The 19499-nt window shown below is 40.1% G+C and overlaps 1 protein-coding gene across 1 annotated transcript; it reads right to left on the bottom strand.

The window, feature by feature from the left end:
• Nucleotides 1–4307: 4307 nt before the first annotated feature.
• DRT111 (D111/G-patch domain-containing protein) lies at nt 4308–9461 on the bottom strand. Its single transcript, XM_078581979.1, has 3 exons — nt 9318–9461; nt 8146–9064; nt 4308–4799 (listed from the first exon to the last, which is right to left on the bottom strand). Exons 2-3 carry the CDS (start codon nt 9022–9024, stop codon nt 4506–4508), a joined length of 1173 nt encoding a protein of 390 aa, XP_078438105.1. The 5' UTR covers nt 9025–9064; nt 9318–9461; the 3' UTR covers nt 4308–4505.
• Between the last annotated feature and the right edge of the window lie 10038 nt (nt 9462–19499).

Genomic DNA, 19499 nt, shown 5'->3' with positions numbered 1-19499 from the left:
GTAGGCTGCCCGCGCAAGCCTTGCCGCGCAGGCCGCCCGCACCAGCCACCCTAGCGAGCTGCCCACGCCGGCCGCCTGCGCAAGCCCTGCCCACACAGGCCACCCGCGCCGGTCACCCTAGCGAGCTGCCCATGCCGGCTGCCCGCGCAAGCCCTGCCCGTGCCCGCCATCGCGCGTCCGTCTACCTGTGCCGGCAGAGTCTCATGCCGCCAGCGCGCGCTCGCCGTGCCCCCCGACGCCAGAGTCTTGGAGAGTTCATCCACCGCCGTCGGGTTTGCTTTGGATTTAAGATTTTCAAGTGAATAGTTGAATCAGTTTTTGAATCTTCAGGCAGACAGTCGTTCGAATTTATTGATTTTAGTGCTTAGCATCATCGCGGCGGTTGAAGACAGTACTCCTGCCCTCGACAAGGAAAGGGGCTGCACCACCACTATTTCATCAGATTTAATTCTCAAAAGTGATCATGTGATTTTGTGGTCTGGTTTTATCATACCCTTTCCTTAGTCGCCCAAAATCCTATATCCGTCGTTATCCCATCCCGTTCCCACTAGTCATCGTGCATCAAAGTGTGATCGACAATCAAGGGAGAAAATGATTAAAAAGGGGAAAAAGTAAGTCATATCTCGCCGTCATCACACCACCTCCCTATGGCCTCAAAATCATGTCTTACCATCATCATACTCGCTCATTATCATAGCCGACTCATTCTCTACACTACTCCCGTCACGTCTCATGTCATCATCATTTCACTCTCACTATCAATTATGCATTTCAAACTTGAATTATTGATAATCTCAATTTTAGGGTTAAAATTTGTCGTTGGTGATTGAGATTATTCAATAAAATATATTTTACCGTACTTGAAATACTTAGTTAGTGATGAGTACGGATCGTCTCCACAGGGAACGATGATTAAGGAATTACTTTCTTATACTAGTGATGATGGACGAGAGGATCGATGAAAGCAAGATTTGAGGATATGAGCCAGTGATATCGATAAAAGATATGTAATTATAAGCTAATTTAACTTAAAGAAAAGAGTAAGTGATTGTGATGGATATGATGATGAACGACAGTATGAACGAGGATAGTGATTCGATATGGAGTGGTACGATGGCAAGGATGGAGAGATGAGAGAATGGGGACGTAAGTAAGTGAAGTGATAATGAAACATTGATGAAAACCTATGACTATGATAACGATGATGTTGGGAGAGAAACAACGTAAGGCGAAGACACTTACCTTAGATCCTTACGTTCCGCCAGGATCACGACGATTTGCGAGTGCCGATAAGCTCCCCCTCTTCTCTTTTGTCTCTTCCCACACACCCAAGACACCAAGAACACTCTTGATGGATCTCAAAACTCACTCTCTTTCAACCAGCCCACTAAAGTGGGAAGCAAGTTCAAGATGATTTTTACAATGATCCAAGCCTCTATTTATAGATGAGAGGGTATGGATAGAAAGAGGAGGGGAAGATCAAAAGTTATGGCTGTTGGAAGTTAAGAAGTCAAAGAACTTGATATTCTGTGGCTTTTCATATTCCGTGGCTTTTTGTATTCTGTGGCTTTTCATATTCCATGGCTTTTTGTATTCCGTGGCTTTTCGCATTCCGTGGCTTTTCGTAGTCCATGGCTTTTCGCATTCCATGCCACATGTACATGACAAAAGGATAAAAAACAAAGAAAAAAATATCTTTCTCGATGCTGACGTGGCGGTGCATCGGCACGCCACGTCACCCTATGCCATAAAAAAAGCCAGAATATTTAAAATTTCATATTAAATAAAATAAAAGCCCAAAAAAATACGTATAAATATATATTTTGACTCAGAAAAATCATAGCTTTCCAAAATTATTATCAAACAATTCCAGAAAAATCATATTCTGTTTCAAAAGTTATATTCTTTTAGAATATATTGTTAGCAAAATCCTAAAAAATGCAGAAATTTCAAAATTTTGTTCTAAAAATAGATTTAATCATTTTAAGCTTGATAACATGCAAATATGATTAATTTAATGCATAAAGACACATAAATGTAATAATATAAGGCACTAAAAATGCATGTTATCAATTATCACTATCTTCTCTCCTTGATTTGACATCACTATCTCGCCTAGTATTCCCTCATCATTTGACTTCGTATTAAGAATTATCTTTCCTCATCTCGATAATCACCATGGTAAGAATATAAAGTCCTTAATCATTGTTCCCTATGGACGAAATTCGTACTCATCACTAGCTAAACATTACTAAGTACAGGTTTATATATTTATAGAATAATCTCAAATACCAACAACAAATTAAAACCATTATTTTGATATTATCACATGTCCCTGCATTAGTATGGCTCCCACTGATTAGCCATATTTATCAATGGGCTGATGATTAGAGGGTTCTGTGATTGAAATAATCAGATTGATCCTGCAGGACAATCCATACTAGAATACAATGTGTATCATTAACTTTATTGGTCACGGGTTTCCTTTAACATCGTATTAGTAGAATTCCCCTATTTTTTGTTGCGTCATCAATGAGTTCTATCGTGTCTGGTTGATGCACTAGTCGGTACCAAAATTAGGTAATTCTCAAGATTTTCTGATTTAACTCAAATATTAAGTTCTGTTGAGAAATCTCAATAGACAATCGTCACGGTAATTTGAGAAAGAAATGATGATTTGAGAAGCTCGGCTGGCTGGACGTCTCCCTCTCCGTGTGTGGTCAAGATCCCTCTGCTCTGCTAATCGCAAATCAGACTTTGTTTCCAAGAATATTTTGTTTAAATATGAATAGAAGCTTTTCCTGCACAATTCATCTTTTAAAGAGAGTCGGACATTTGATAACTCACACATGTTGCCTGGTTTGACTGTATCCTCGTAAGATTCAAATGGTATCTTCTTGTAAATAACGTTTCACTTGTCAATGCAGATGTAGCTTTTACAGGGTCAAATGTGGAAAATATTCATATTTTCTATTGCAAGCTTAACCCATTATTGGATGGCACTTGAAGATTTCAAGATCACCAGTTTCTTTCCGCAACTATTTCAGGGTTCTTATCTTGGAAAATGATCCATCAATGTGGACCTCTGATCCACTAGATTTTTTTAAGGGGAACAACCCATTTGGTACAAACCCTGATGTATGTTTCTATCTGGGTTAGAGATATAATGGAAGAGTAGATATTCCCCAGTTCAGTGAATAGAGCAGGAATGCTCGGAGGAGATGTCTAATGGAGGAGGCAGGGATGAACTGGGCAAGAGCCACTGTGAAGGGTTGACGATTACAGGGATGGGGATTGTCAGGGTCTACAAACAAACTGATCAGCAGGGACTGTGGATCAGATTGGAAAAGATCTGGCTGAAGATCCAGTGAAGGGATCATGGGGGTAGGGGATCACTGGATTTCAAGGACATTAGATCAAAATCAATGTGTTACCTGGATTCTTGACTATCCTACTAAAGGGAGTACAAGTATTCATAGAGAAAGGAATCAAACTTACCCGAAATATCACCAAATGGATAAAATGCCTCTAATGGCCTAAAATGACAATGATACACTCGGGCATATACGGTTGTTCACCCTTCTGTCCACATTTGCTAAATAAGCAAAAGATAGGATGATTTCTTGAAACACAGAAGTGTAAAATTGATGCAGGAGGACAAAGCCCTTGATGGAATACTGCATTTGTAAAAAAATTAAGTGTGGGGAAAAAATAAAAAATAAAAACAACTGTTTTCATTGATAAAAGATATTTTAGGCAGGCAAAATTCTGACAAGAAAATTAAAAATACCTCCAATTATACTGCGCAACACGGAATCTGTGCTCGAAGACCCAAAGATAAAAATATCAGTCTTTTAAGAACTGTTTTTTCTAGGACTGAGCTTCACCATTAAGTGCTAACTTAAAGGCACGCCAAGGAGAAGGAGAAATTTCATGTCTGCTCAGAGAAAATGAAACTTTCCCTGTCCTCTTCCGGATATCTACCTAGGTTCACTTCTTCATCAGTTTCCGGCTTGCCTCACAAATTCTTTCAAACTAATGACAGGTTAAAGAATGATTCTCCTCATTTTCATCTTGAAGTCCAGCTCCATTTCGCTCTTAGGCAATGATGCCAATCCACTTAAGGCTACCACGAACTTCGATCTTCATTTTTCAAATCGAAGTAAAAATAAGTACTCCATCATACTCCACTTTTGATTGAACAAAACCAGTTGCACAAAAAAGGAAAAAAATGACATGAATTTGAATTTCATAAGGGTATCCTCTTGCTGTGTTCAAGAAGCTTTCATTTGACGCTTAATGAGAGATGGATGGAAAACTCTTTGGAATAGAATAATTAAAAGAGAAATACCTTTTGAACTCTCCGCAAGCTCCCGACTAGGAAGTAAAGAAATGACCTCCTTGTCCAAGGCATCAACCAAGCCTGTTCTTTCTTATACATCATAACAGATGCATAGTCTATTACATAGTTCGATAAGACTCAGTTGTCTGCAGGTGCGAAAACGTCAGAAACCAGGGATCTCTCCTGGCATGGGCGCCAATTCTGTCCTCGCGAAGCGATCCTCATCGTAGAAGGCGGCCTTCACAATGCGCCCCCCAAAGAAGCGGCCGTCGAGGTCAACAAAAGCCTTGGTTGTCTCCTCAGGCCTCTCAAACTGGATAAAGATCCTCACCGCCTCGTCATGCGGGAAGCTGGCCTCTGTAATCTCGAAGATCAGAACGCGTGTGACAGCCCCGTACTTGGCACACTCTGATGCCACTTCGTCTTCCAGCTCGTCATCAACCTCACCTGGCCCAACCTGCGTATGACGAACATGGCCATTGTCAATAAATAAGTGCCATTAATCATTACCCAGTTTGTGTTCACCATTACTGCCGCAATTTATGATGTAACCTTTTGCATATAGGAAGATTTCTCAAAACTTGCTAAACTACAAGTATAGGTAAGCGCAATGCAAGTCAAAAATTAGAAAACAAGTGAACGGTTTCCTCCCCCTGTTAAATTTTTTTGAAAAATACAAGCCGAACGCTGTTGCCATATCTATCTACAATTCAATATTTGAACACCCTTGGTAAATAACAGACCAAGCAGAAGTTAGATTTCTTTTAGTGTCATTCAGACCCAAATGGTGAATTGCCACCACTCAGAATCCTTGCCCGCCTTCGGACTCCCAGCCACCATTCCGGAAAAAAAGCCAGTAAAAAAGGCAGTTTAGAAAACTATCGGGCCTGGTCCAGTCGAATTCACAAAGTGAATTCCTGGTTGGTTGATAGTCTGAAAGATACGTTTACAGATATGGAAAGACAGGGGTAGAACACTTCCCTCAAACTGGGTATGAATGTGTTAAGACTCCTGAATTGGATCATAGCTATTACCTTGACACCAATGAAGAGTTCGACCCAATGTTTTATTTCTGTCCTAGTTGATCCTGATTCGACATTAGAAGTATACTGATTGTTCCCCAATAACCGAATATTTTTTTCTAAGGAGCTCAACAGTTGGAAGCCTAACCATAGAGCCCCCTAGGCCCAACGTTTCCCCTAGACCTTGCTCCGTCAGCACTGTGCCTGCTGGCCTCAATGCCACGCCCCTCCGTCACCAGCATCAGCACCCCATCAAAATGCTACTCGCATCACCCTCATCATGGGCTCTGTTCTGTGCCTCACCATGACCTGGCCATGGCCCAGACTGAAAACCCATCATAGCTCGGAGTCCGCCAAGAAACATTACACATTCGCCCAGGTTTGCACCCCAGAACTGCGACCTACATTGCAGGCACAGCTCAGACCACATGGCCCAGCTGTCACCCAGAGCACAACCCAGCTATGACCAGTCTTCTAGCCAGCCATGGACAAACTGTGGCCCAGCTGCAGCTACACAGCACCCCAACCTGCAGTCTAGCAGCAGGTTGGGTTGTAGTGTGGGGTTTAACGGAGAAAGGGAAATGGGAAGGATCAAACAGTGGAGGCAGGGATTGATAAGGGACAAGCCACGTGATGACGCAAAGAAGGCTTGACGGTCACACCGATGGGGATCATCGAAGGCAAGATAAGGACTGATCGGAGGGAGGAGGGATCGGATATTTTCATAATCAGGCTTGAGACCTATGAAGAAGCTATACATGTGCATCCATAAGTTGCAAGTCATCTTCATTCGGAGGATTTTTCTTTTGGTAGTAGCAGTCAATCTTCCGCCACAAAGCTCTCAATTCACAGGCATAGTATATCTCTGTTTATCTGCCTGACCAAGCCGCAATGTCTTGACCAGTCCCTAAACCACTCAGGCATTATGCTTCTTTCCACAACTTGATATGATTTGGTTTCACAAAGCTTCAGCAGATTCCATATGCAGAAAATTTCATACATTTCTGATGACCCAGCGTTGATAGCCACCCATGAATCAGTGACTTCCATGTCAACTGTCTCTAGTATTGGTTGAGACTGATCAGTCAAGTCCTGACAAAAATGGTGGGCCAGGCTCCTTCCCAGTAAGGTAAAACGCACAAACTGATTCCAGTGGTACAGAACCTTCCATAAACTGATTTCACTAAATTTCAGCTTTGCACAGATACATAGCAGGGCAATGAAGACATGGACCATGAAACCTAACATCGCATTTACGAGAAGGGCGGGCCCAACAAGCCCAAAGTAGGATCAGAGCATTCGTGAAGGGGCATGAATAAAGAATTCCTTGAGTCCCTAACCTGGACAACCTTCCCTCTCTTGCCACTGACCAAGCAGGTGCCTACTCCTCCAGGTGCAGATTACGTCGACAATCTCCCTATCTTGGTTAGAAAGCAACATCCAGTCAGTCTATAGAAATTGGTGATGTCCACCCTTGGTCCCTCTCCTTTCCCGTTTATTTCTCTCTCTCTCTCTCCATTCCCTTGTCTGCAAAGCAACCATAGTCTAGATACAAACGCAATGAGGCTGTATCATCCATATCTCCTAATGGGGGTCCATCATTAACTCTCTTCCTCAAAAAAGGCTGCTCTGACATCAGTCGAGCAAGGCTATCTGGAGCTGGAAGGATATCCTCAGCAGCGTTCCCTAATTAGAGGTCCAGATTGCATTCAAGCTCTTAAACCCTTTTCAGACTCACGCGCCACCTAAGACTCTCTCCCCCGCCACATTGTAAGTCTCGGGTTTTGCCAAATGGATCATCATCTAACTACTGCATAGCCTTTATCAATACAGGTTACTAAAATTAGGCCTGGCTGAGTCATAGTCAATAAGAGGATGGCTTATCGTGGGTTGTGTAAAGGACACACTGAACTAAAAAAACGTTTTAAGAAATATAACTGTTCTAGTGAAGTATCTACTGATTAGAACTGCGTATAGGAATATTCTGATACAAGTCGATTCTTTTCCAAGCATTACCAAAGAAGGAAAAGAAAGCTCAACAACTAAAGTTCCGAAAAAGTATAAATAAAGGGGAGCGGCGGCTGAAGAAGGCAGGTAATTTTTTCAAGATTCAGTTGCAGCCTTCATCTGGAGGCTGGAGAGTGGGAATCGGCCAGCTATTCCAGAAGGGAGAGCTAGTCTCTTCATCGCATTCCCTATCTTCCATCCCTGTTCCATTTCCTTCTCATCCCTCACACCTCTCCGTCCAAAACTCTTCACGACTGCGTTTCTCATTTTTCATTAGAACGAATACTCTTCTGTTGGAATTGTGGCACAATTTTCCTATTCTAGTTGGATTTCTGTTTGGAATTACTCAAGAACTACAACATATTCCTATCTTTTTAGTTTTGAGATTTTCCTGTACAAGAAATATTAAGATAATAAAAAATGTAAATCCAAGAAATAAATAAACTGAACAAGAAATTGACATGCTTCAGTCTACATCTATCAGACAATAACGAATGAGAAATAATGTAACAAAAATAGCGAGAGAAAACATGAGAAAAAAACCTAATAGAAATCCGAGAAATCCAAGTAAACCAAGAGGAGAATGTTGAGATTCTGTTGTCTAAACCTTCCAATAAAGGCATCAAATCTCCATTGTTTCATTTTTAATCATCAATACAGAAAAATACATAAAAGCAGAAAAAATGAATATAAATACTGCATACCAACACAATCCTCAGCAATAAATACTGCATCTCAACTGCAAAGAAAAAGAATGCGGATGTCACAGCATACCATGTTTCTGAGAAGCAGAACACGGGTCGGCGGACCATTGAAATTGACACTCTTGGATTTCTTATCCGGCTTTGTTTCACTAGCATTCACAATAACTCCAGCTCTCCTGTCTGTTTTCTTGGCCATCAGTGGGGTTGTGATCCCCTGTTCCTGTTTTCCAAGTCCTTGTCCTTCTTTCCACCCCATCTTGGCCATCATCCTCTGAGCAGCTGTCATCTGCCCACCAGCACCCAATCCCAGACCATCCGATCCCGACTTGCCGATCGCGAAACCATCTCCACTCGACGGCGGAGACGGCGATCTTGGCTGCGCGCCGCTCATCGCAGCTCGTCTCCTCCAAGCTTCCTCCCCTGAGATACTAAGGGAGGAGGCCCTCACTTCCTGATCCTTAGCCTCTCTTTCTGCTGCTTCCCTTTCCCTCTGCTCGCGTTCTCGCTCTCGTTCTTCATCCTCGCGGCGCCGATTCTCCAATTCTCTCCGAATTGCAGCTTCCTTACTCTTCCTGGCTCTTTCCCTCTTGTAATCCTCATAATCATTAGGCCTTGCAGGGTCATATTCTTCGATAATTGTGGAGGTGACACCAACAAGAGCAGGTTGGAAGGATTGGCCTTTGTTGATCCCATTTTCAAATGGTGCAGGCAGAGGCGAATCGGAGGAATTTTGTTTTGGAACAATCACGGGCTTCGTTTTGATTTGTGATGGCTGGTTTTTTAGCACAGACGGCGGCGTTGGGAAGATGGAAGAAGGTTTTCTCAAGGTGGGTGGCGCCATTTTCGTGCTGCTCGACCACACAGCGGAGTTGGATCCGCCTTTCTCGTCGTTTGCATTGGATGATGATGACGACGGGGGAGGGAGATCCCCGTACAAACCCCCCAACATCTTGAAATCTTCTCAAATCAATGCCTCCTCCAAACTTCGCCTGCGCGGATTCAGGAGAAAATCCGGATTGAATCCAAAACCCTAGAGAAAAAATTCCGATTCTCGACAGACTAGACTCGTATATCCAAGATAAATTTGAAAAACGCGGCACCGGAGTTGAAATCTTGGGTCAGTTTTGCGAAGTGGGAGTGCGCAAGAGAAGGAAATTTGGGATTGTCGGATTAAATCGTTGAAAAAGCCGAGAACTTTCCGATTACTCGTTGAAATGGCAACAGGAAAATCGAAGATGATACCTTGGGGAGGCCAAATCGACTGACCAAATCGAGGGCCGAGGTTGGATGATCACCGCTACTCCCGCTTCTCCTTCCCCACTTCGCTGCTGGGATCAGGAGTCGTTTTGAAGGGGCGAGATAGAGAGGGTGATTCTACTTATTCATTACAGTTGTTTATTGGGCCAAATTATCAAATATAAACTTGCCCATTATCATTGACTGTTCATATCCATTCTAATTACCAATTTCATGATTGATCACTAGTCTTAAGTGTAATGCGTTGTTGGTTACCATTGGCTATTGTGCTAAGTAACCTATAATAAATTATCCATCATCATGAATTCTTCATACTCATTCTTATCACAAATTTCACTGCAGGATTATCATGGTTGATCCCACTAATCTAATTTGTAGTGTGTTGTTGGCTACCATTAATTATTATCCCAAATAACAGATAATAAAGAATCCATCATCATTAATTCTTCATGTCCATTCTAATCACAATTTCACTGCAGGATTATCATGATTAATCGCTAATCTCACATGTAATGTGTTGTTGGTTACCATTGGCTATTGTGCCAAATTGCCAGTAAAAATTATCCATCATCATTAATTCTTCATATCCATTCTTATCACAAAATTCTCTACCCAATTATTGTGATTGATCCCAAATCTTACATCTTATGGATTCCTCAAATATATTGTACAAATAGACATAACGAGTTATGGGTTACCATTGGTTATTGTGCCAAATAACCAATAATAAGATATCCATTATCATTAATTCTTCATATCCATTCTTATCACAAAATTCTCTACTCAATTACTGTGTTTAATCCCAAATATTACATATAATGGATTCCTCAGATATATTATACAAATAGATGTAACAGGTTATGGGTTACCATTGGTTATTGTGCCAAATAACCATTGAAAATATACATCATCATTAGTTCTTCATATCCAGTCTTATCATAAAATTCTCTGCTGAATTATTGTGATTGATCCCAGATCTTACATTTAATGGATTCCTCAAATATATTATACAAATAGACAAAACGAGTTGTGGGATACCATTGGTTATTGTGCCAAATTACCTAGAGAAAAATTATCCATCCTAATTAATTCTTCATGTGTACTCTTATCTCAAATTTTCCAACCAAATTATCATGATTGATCTGAAACTCTTCCATATAGTGGATTCATCAAATATGTTCTACAAACATGACATGGATTCATCCCCAGTCTTCTTTGTATTAAGTATGCTTTGGGAAGAATACATGAATGGTTCATACACAAACATTTCTTTATTTTATGAAGGATTATATCATTATTTATAATATTTGATGAAAGGGTTATGAGGGGGATAAGGAATAAATATATTAAAAGACGTATTTAATTCTACTTCTGAATCTTTCTGAATCTTATCATTTATTTCCAAATTAGGTTAGCATGGAATGAGATTATTTGATAGTTCTGAAAATTAGAATGATAAGTCAACATGAATCATGGAATCCATGATGATGATTACAGTTTTTATTATATTAAGACTCAAATAGTTCATATGTTATTTTTTAATAAATTGAATTCATTTCAAGATAAAATGCTAGTCAGTTTCCTTTAGAGACTTTCACCCTATTAGTCTTTGTAATGTATGCTACAAAGTTGCATCCAAAATTATTACAAATCGACTAGGGACCTTCCTTGATAGAATCATCTCGCCTGAACAGTGTGGTTTTTTCAATGGTCGATAGATCCACGACACTATCACACTAGTTCACAAGTTAGAACAATTACTAAACACTCATATTCCTGGTTCGAACATCATCATCAAACTAGATATGGAGAAGGCTTTTGTTAGAATCGAGTAGAATTTCCTTACCATAGTGTTACGATGATTTGGCTTCCCTGATGCATTCATCACTCTAGTAGATCCTTGTATTCGAGAGAATCACTTCTCTCTCTTGGTGGATGGAAACTCCACTAGTTTCTTCACTGCCACGCAAGGTCTACAACAAGGTGACCCTATCTCACCCATCCTTTTCATATTGATGGAGAAGGCATTCAGCCGATCCCTCACACGAGTGATTATGAGAGGACTCATCCAACTATATTTTTTGAAAAGTGGTCGCTCGATCCTCTTGCATTCTCTATACGTAGATGATGCTATCATTTTCTTCAATGGATCTAAAAATCCATTAAGGAGCTTATGATTGTACTCACAGCGTATGAGCATGATTCTGGTCAGTTTTCAATACATCAAAGAGTAGCTTTATGGTCGGCCCCTCCACCACCGTGAAGTGCTCATAGATTATCCAACAATATACACAATTCTCACGAGGATGGCTTCCTTTTGACTCTCTTGGATGTCACATCTTTCTCAGTGCACGACATCATTATTTTGATGCCTTGTTAGCCAAGCTGAGAAAGAAATTAGATGAATGGAAACTTATTTTCCTATCCCTTAGTGGGCGCATCCAGCTTATTCGACATGTCCTTATGAGCATCCCACTATATCACTCACAATTCTTCACTCTGTGAAGCGACTATGCACGTGTTTCCTATGGTACGTGTTTCCTATGGTCGGGTCACCTTGAGGGAGGGCATTGCCACCACTGGGTTTCATGGTAGAAATTATGTTGCCTGATGGATGAGGGGGGTCTAGGGATCAGACACCCTCAGGACGTCTAAGACATGCTTCAAAAGAAGACATGTGGCGTATGCGTACCACAAGCTCCCCATTAGGGAGCTTCATCTCAACCAAGTACGACGAGTGTGCCTATAGAAAGTCTGATATCAAGGGTAAAAAAAGTGGCAGACTTGGCAATGATATTGACTAGGGATATCCAATGAGGCTTGTTGGCACGTCACCCAAGGCACTTTTAGTGTGTTGTATGATACCTGGCTTGAGGACACATACTTTGCCTAACATCCCCACTTTATTCACCATCGAGTGCAGTTGACTATCGCATAGTTGTAAATGGGGAGCACGCAACTCCAATGGGAGTAGCATGGTCTCTCGTTAGATGCCTTAACGCAGGCTATGGCTACTACCATCGAGACCTCTTATGATCAACTTATTATGACGCTCACACATGATGGAAATTTCTCTTGTCAAACCTCTTGGGATCATTATCAAGAGTGATTCCCTACATAGACCTGGGATCGCTCACATTTGGCATCCTGGAATTATTACCCGCGTCTCATTTTTCCTTTGGGGACTCATGCATCGTGGCCTCCCAACTTATGATCGGGTGACCCATATCGGTCACTCCCATAGTTTGTGATGTCGTTGATGCCCCGTCTCTCCTCAGGTTGAGATTATAGAACACCTTTTCTTCCATAATAAGATTGCTATAGATTGTTGGAGCTAATTTACTCATCATTGGAGCCATTTTTACGCATCCAAACTCTTCTACCACCGTTAAAGTGTTTTGAGAAAATATTTATCTCGTCAACTTGCTTTAAACAAAGCCCCTATCGACACATCACCATAGCTAACTTACTATGGGAGATCTGGAAGGGGTGGAATTCTTCTTGTTTTGTAGGGACTCCTATGGGGGCACTGGAGATTTTGTGATGCATCAAGCAATGGCTAGGGCAAACACATCACCTTGTACCACCCCTTTTCCATAGCTCTGCCCTTTCCTGCGACCTTCTTCGCACCTGGGGCATCACGGTGACTTTGACCCCCATCATCACTCAGTTGTAGATTGTCCATTTCCACCCACCGCCAATAGGCATTATAAAGCTGAATGTGGATGGTGCAACCAAAGGGAACCCAGGCCCGCCCGGAGGAGACGATATTTTCTGAGATCACACAGGTTGTATTCTTTTTGCTTTTTCATATTTTTATGGATCACAAACTAACACAACAGCTGAGGCTATGGCAATATGTGATTGCTTGCTTCTCTGCAAGGAGCAAAACCTCCACAATATCATCATAGAATTGGACTCACAATTGTTAGTCACTATGCTCTGTGCAAGTTCATGCTCCTAGTGGTGTCTCTAAAGCGTATAGAACAACATCATGTGGTGTCGCCCTCGCTTCACCAACATCCGTCATCAGCTGCGCGAGGGAAACCAAACAGTAGATGCCCTTGCCAACTATGCAGTATGCTCTTGTATCCCATCCCATCCTCCATATACTCCACTTAGCAGGATCTCCTTAGGGTGGCTCGCGGTTGCCATCGGCTTGCCGACTCTTTACACGCATCGTACCCTATCAAATGATGCCCCACACGAGTGTTGTATCGCATGGAGCACTAGAGGCGGGAATCCCCGACCTCTCGCCTAACTGTTGTACCCATCGCGCTCCTCAACGAGGACATTTGATGAAGGCGGGTGGGCTGCTCCTACTCCATGAATCATCATCGTCGCGGAGCACAAGCACGCTGCGCGCGCCGAGCGACCTTCTCTGGTCGATGACTAGGTACCACCCTTGTATTTTTTATTTTACAACACCATGGGCGTGGACGAGTAGGGTCTGTGTGTGATTGGGACATTTACGCTTGCTCCACGCCTATAAACACTTATGAATGCTACACTTAATATATAAAACCCCATTGGGTGGCCTTTAGGGCTCGGCTAGATCCGTCTACGAGCACAACCCTTGGGTTGGCCGTAACCGGCACCGTGTCTTTTGCCAAAAAAAGGATAAATAAAATAAAAGTGATATTAATTTACCTTTCCCTAGATATTTCATATTCCTTTCCTGACTGATTGCACTCTAAGATTATATTTTTGTAATATAATAAATCAACAGCTAAAATATAATAAAAATACCTAATGACAAACGTTTGTAGAAATGATGCCAACTGATGATCTCAAAATTTAGGGTATTCATTTTTCATTGATAACTAATTGAATCAATAAATTTGTATAAAAAATTTTAATCTTAAAAATATTGTTAGGTAGTAAAAAGAAAGGGCCATCTTTAGAAAGAAAAATCCTTAGTAAACTAGTGGTTTTTCTAAATGGTGAGTATGTGATGAGAAGATAGATTTGGTTACTAGGATGATAATAAGAGAGACATATAAGTGTCACATTTATTGAGCTACATAATTTTAAAGTTCAAATACGTAATTGAAACTAAACCATAAGAAAATCAGAAAAAACAATTAGATTTAGAGTATTAACTTAGCGTATTAGGAAATGCAAAATTTAGACTTTTAGATGATGTGAAAATAACTTCAAAATGTAAAAATTTTAATCAGTCCCTTAACATTATTTAAAAACATTTATTTGAATTGTGTTTCTTTTTATCATGATTCCATGTGAAACTTAAGTAGAAATATAATTTGATAAATTTTATTTATATTTCACTTGTTGATTTTGATTTACAAGTTTTAATGTTATGTTGCAGCATTTCAGATGGCATGAAAACGTAGAGAAACCTAGATGGGAACGATGAAGGATCACCAGGGACTATAATGTGCTTTTAGATTTTATTATGGGATAAACTCAATTTACACTCACATTCACATAACACAAAAGTTACATATATAAGATATATTACATTATTTTTTTGTAAATCATATCCTGGGTTAATTCAAATATTACTTTGGCATATTAAAGTATGCTGAACCTTGAAATAGGGACCAAAAGAAAACATCAAACCCTCTAATAAAATCTGACCAGTAACATCTAGGTTAGAAACTTATCTCATATTCCTCCATGTTTGTACTCTTAGGATCCAAATCACATTTACTCAAGTTTGTTGTGAAACAAAAGGCCCACTTATTTTGGAGGAGGAACTGTGAATGGCACAAAAAATGCACAAAGTCACAATGGATAATTGTTGTAGCTTTATGGTGGTACAACAAGGGCTACATCTGAACCTATTATGGTTAAGTAGTTATGGTATTAATCATATTAAAATCAGTTGTTTGTTGTCGTACCAGAAAAATGTGAAGAGATGGGGACTAAGTATTTCAAGGTGTTGCAAGCATCACAAGATGGGATCTCAATAAATGTATAATGATTTGTGACATTGTGAAACTTCAAGATTGTGGAAGTGAAAATTTACAACAAATGAAAACTGAATTATAAGGTAAATAAAATTGTATTATAAGGTAACTTACAATTATGCGCATTATTAAGATTTTATATTCCTCGGGAGAAGGTCAGTATCACTATCTCTATACATGTAAGGAAAATGTTAAATGTCATAATTCAGTGTTAACACATTTTTAATGAATATATCACGTACCATAATACAATTGGTCATTAAAGCTCTCATCTCATTCAAGGAAAATATCATTAATCAAACTAAAAATGTCATATATGATCCAAATCATTTAGCAAACCAAACCTCTTTTGATTATCTCAAGAACATGAATATGGTCTTCACGCCTGAGTAGTTAGTTAAGGCTCATGAAAATCTAGATTGTGTGAGCCAGTATTTGATGCCACTTATGACGTATTATAAAATGTTGGATGTGAAGGGGTCACCCTTTATGGTTCAATGTTACTTGCTGCCATAGATGAAGAATAAGATATAGATGTAGTTTTAAAACATTGAATATGAGGTTGTAGACACCATATGATAGATTATTTTGAAGAGCATAGGACTTAGAAATACATGATACCAAAATATTTATGCAGGCCTCATATGGTCGAGGGGTCTTTAATTTCATATCATGTACAGAAGATGTTGAACAGATTGGAAGGTTGGTTGAGCTTTGAGAATATTTATTCATTAAAATAATGACCAATCTTACTCTTCAATATCTTTAAAGCTCTTTCTTACTCCATACTTACTCTTAACATGACAAAATTTCAACTAAACTCTATGTAAAATACATAACTACCAAGGGCACCTTGAAAAAGAAAACACAAGTCACCATATTTGGCAGAACCGATGCAAAGAGGAAGGTGATGTATGTCCATGAAAAAGATAAGAGGTCAAAGTATATAAAGTTAGACCTAAGACAAAAAGATCAATGCCTTCACTATGGATAAAAAATTCACTAGAAGAGGAACTTCAATAACTACCACAATTGAAGTGTGGAGATGTTTTATATTCTAAAAAGCATATATAATTCAGGAAAAATATGGTCAAATTATTGTTAGGAAATACCTTTACTATTGAGATGATCATTGCAGGAAAAGTGAAACTGAGGCTTCCGTTGGGAGCTTTTTTATCTTTAAAACATGGTAATAGGTTGTTACTAACGATATCCGTATGTGTTATTCTTAATAAAATAACGCGTTATCCACAAGCAGAGAAATGTTGAATGCGGACGACATCGATATCAGATATCGATAACGGATATTGTTATCAATTAGTGAATGAGTAACGACTCCGGATATCATTTGTGATAACGATATCGGATATCGATATCGTTAAGAGGATAATGATAACGATATCGACTATGATATTGGAATGGAAAATGGATTACGTGTATGGAATAGTGCTTGTTATGGATAATGGATTAGGAAACGGATAATGGCCGACACACGAGATGAACATCGATGGATAGTGTATGTACATTGATGAAACATTTTTATGAAATTAATGGTAAATTAATGTTCCACATTGGTGTCAAGTTGGGAAAGTCATCGAGATGTATATTGTAGAAGTAAAGATGGTACATAAACATAATGAACATCATAGGCTTTCATTGCAAAGAGATCCGTCGTCGCTTTTCGATGGTGGATGTTGCCTTTTATAGAGATTGTGGGCGACCTGAAACTCGATGAGGTTGATCATTGCTCGGGTGAAGTTGTAGTGGGTCTAGTAGGTGTGGTCAGCCCATGGCCCAGAAAATAGATCATGACTCACTGGGATGTGTGGCTCTGGTATGGGCTCAATTGGAGTGAAGTGCAGACTTGCAAGGATTCGTATCGAATTGGCATGGATCAATTCAATTTGCTCCGCTGAGAATTGAGGGGCATTGATAGCGATGTCTCTGTAATTTATGTCAGGCCTGCCATTATTGTCGCCGTCATCTGCAGAATCAAAGCTGATGACGTGCATAGTTGAGTCTTCTGGTTTCTTTGCCATGCGTTGAAGGAGTAGTCGCATACTTCGACGTGGTATGCATCGATGTTGTGTTGCTGACTCATCAAGTGACGTCATGGCACCTATAATGCTAATATTGGGTGTGATACTCAAATATAAAGCAAAAAAATATCACATCTCCAACCAGTTGCAAATAATGTACTTGTAGTAACAAAAGAGTAATGAAAGAAAATGTTCTTCGTGTTTGGAAAGAAAGTTAGATTCGACATCACAACCCTGCATGGACTCCATCGTAAATCCCTTGTGATTTGGCATCATAGACGTCCTAACGCTCCAAAGCTACCTTGACATCTAAAATAAATGCCACGTCACATTACCATCCATATGTGTAACATAAATGAAGATAAATTAGAATCATACCTGATGGATCTAGGTCAACATCTATATCACCGTCAAGAAAAATGTCGTACCATTTAGTTTTCTCTCCTCGACACCAACACTTTACATAGTGAAGTTCCTCAATACTCATCCCTCCAAATGCTATCTCTCATAAGTGACAATTGCTCTACCAATGGAGAACAACCATTCTAAGGGAGCACTTGTCGCAGGCATTGATAGAAATTCACGCGTAATTTTTGATAATGCAGGATAGACAAGTACACCCTTACTACCCCACAGAAACGTGCAATATCTCCCCCTCTTTGATGTGGTGTACGTAGGAATGTCTCGAATTCCCCCACAAGAGAAGCTGGTGAGGTTGTCCTTGTAGATAGTTCGCTACTAAGGACCTGATTGATCTAAGCCTTTGATTTTTGTTGTTTTTGGGCCATGATTGTGTCGCATCGGTCATGGAAAGATGTCAGTGTACTAGGGAGAATTCCTCGAACAAAGGATACAACCTTCGTATAAGATGCCTCGTCAAACATTGACCCCTTGCAAAATGGGTCAAGTAATGCGCCAGCGAGGACGGCATCGTTGTTCCAGAATAACTTCTCATAGTCAGCTAGTTTTGTCTACATGGCAGCAACTGCACGCAGTTATGATGCTCGTTCATCTTGAGGCAGTTTCTTGATGGTGATCAATGTGGAATCAACAATCTGCTTCATGACGTCCTCCATGTGTCGTGTTAACACCCACACAAGGAGGAGGACATCCCCAACAACAGACTTCTTCGATCTGCTAACATGATCTGTTGTGTATGCAATAGGTCCTAGTAATAAGGCAAACTCCTTAAGCAACTAACATTAAAGGATTATATCACTTGGATGTTTTAATCTGATGTCTAGTTCTTTTAAGATTGAATGAAATTTGGACAGTCAAATCTCAAAAAAAATGCTATTAATATTTATCAATTTACTAATGATTCAATTATGTATTTATTGACACCAATTTCTTGAGATTTGGTTTGGTTAACGACTCAGAAAAAACATGTCAGAAGTTACAACAAAAACCTTGCGGCAAACTTGAGTGAAAATGGTGAGGATTGAATCAAAATCTCTAATATAATTTCAATTTTAGTTCATTAGAAATTAGTGTCAACAAAGAGCACATCTTTTGAACCCAAAACCCCCTAAAATGAGGCCTTAAATCAAGCTCAAAGCTTGTTAATTACCATATTTTTTATTTTGGAGTATTCTTGGTGTTGGCATGATTCTCCCAATTCTTTTGATGTATTGCTGAGGTGTTTGCATGTGTCACCAAGGCAAAAATGAAAATTCTTTTAGTTGAACGTGAGAGATCTCAGCGGTCCATTGTTTTGAATAAATTTGATAGCAGAGATGATGCCACGTGGCATCTTGGGAGAGGCCATATCCTGCACGTCATAGGTGTTGGGTTCTAGTGGCATGGATGAAGAAATCAAAATGATCCGTAGCGGAAGACTTAAGCAAAATTGTACGGCATTGATAAAACCATAAAACAAAGTACCTTTGCACGGGTCGCATCCATGATTTATTGGATCTAGGAGGGAGACAAGTCGAGCTGCTTACATGTGAAGCCACTAGACGTATCCATGTGATCCTCGGTACGTCAGATCTCCTCCTTCTTGTTGACGCGCCCCGTTAAACCTCCGCCATCCTCGTTACGCCATCTCGATTGCATCAGGAGTGGAGAGGATTCATGGGGAGAGGGGAGAAAAAGGGGAAGGCTCCTGAATAATTTTGGCTAGGATGAATTTCGTTCAGGGCCTTCCCCTATTTATACTAAGTGGTTATTATACTCACTCCTGGAACCTATTT

This window comes from Wolffia australiana, chromosome 10 (genome assembly GCF_029677425.1).
Source record: "Wolffia australiana isolate 7733 chromosome 10, ASM2967742v1".
NCBI lineage: Eukaryota > Viridiplantae > Streptophyta > Magnoliopsida > Alismatales > Araceae > Wolffia > Wolffia australiana.
This window is presented reverse-complemented; position numbering and strand designations above follow the sequence as displayed.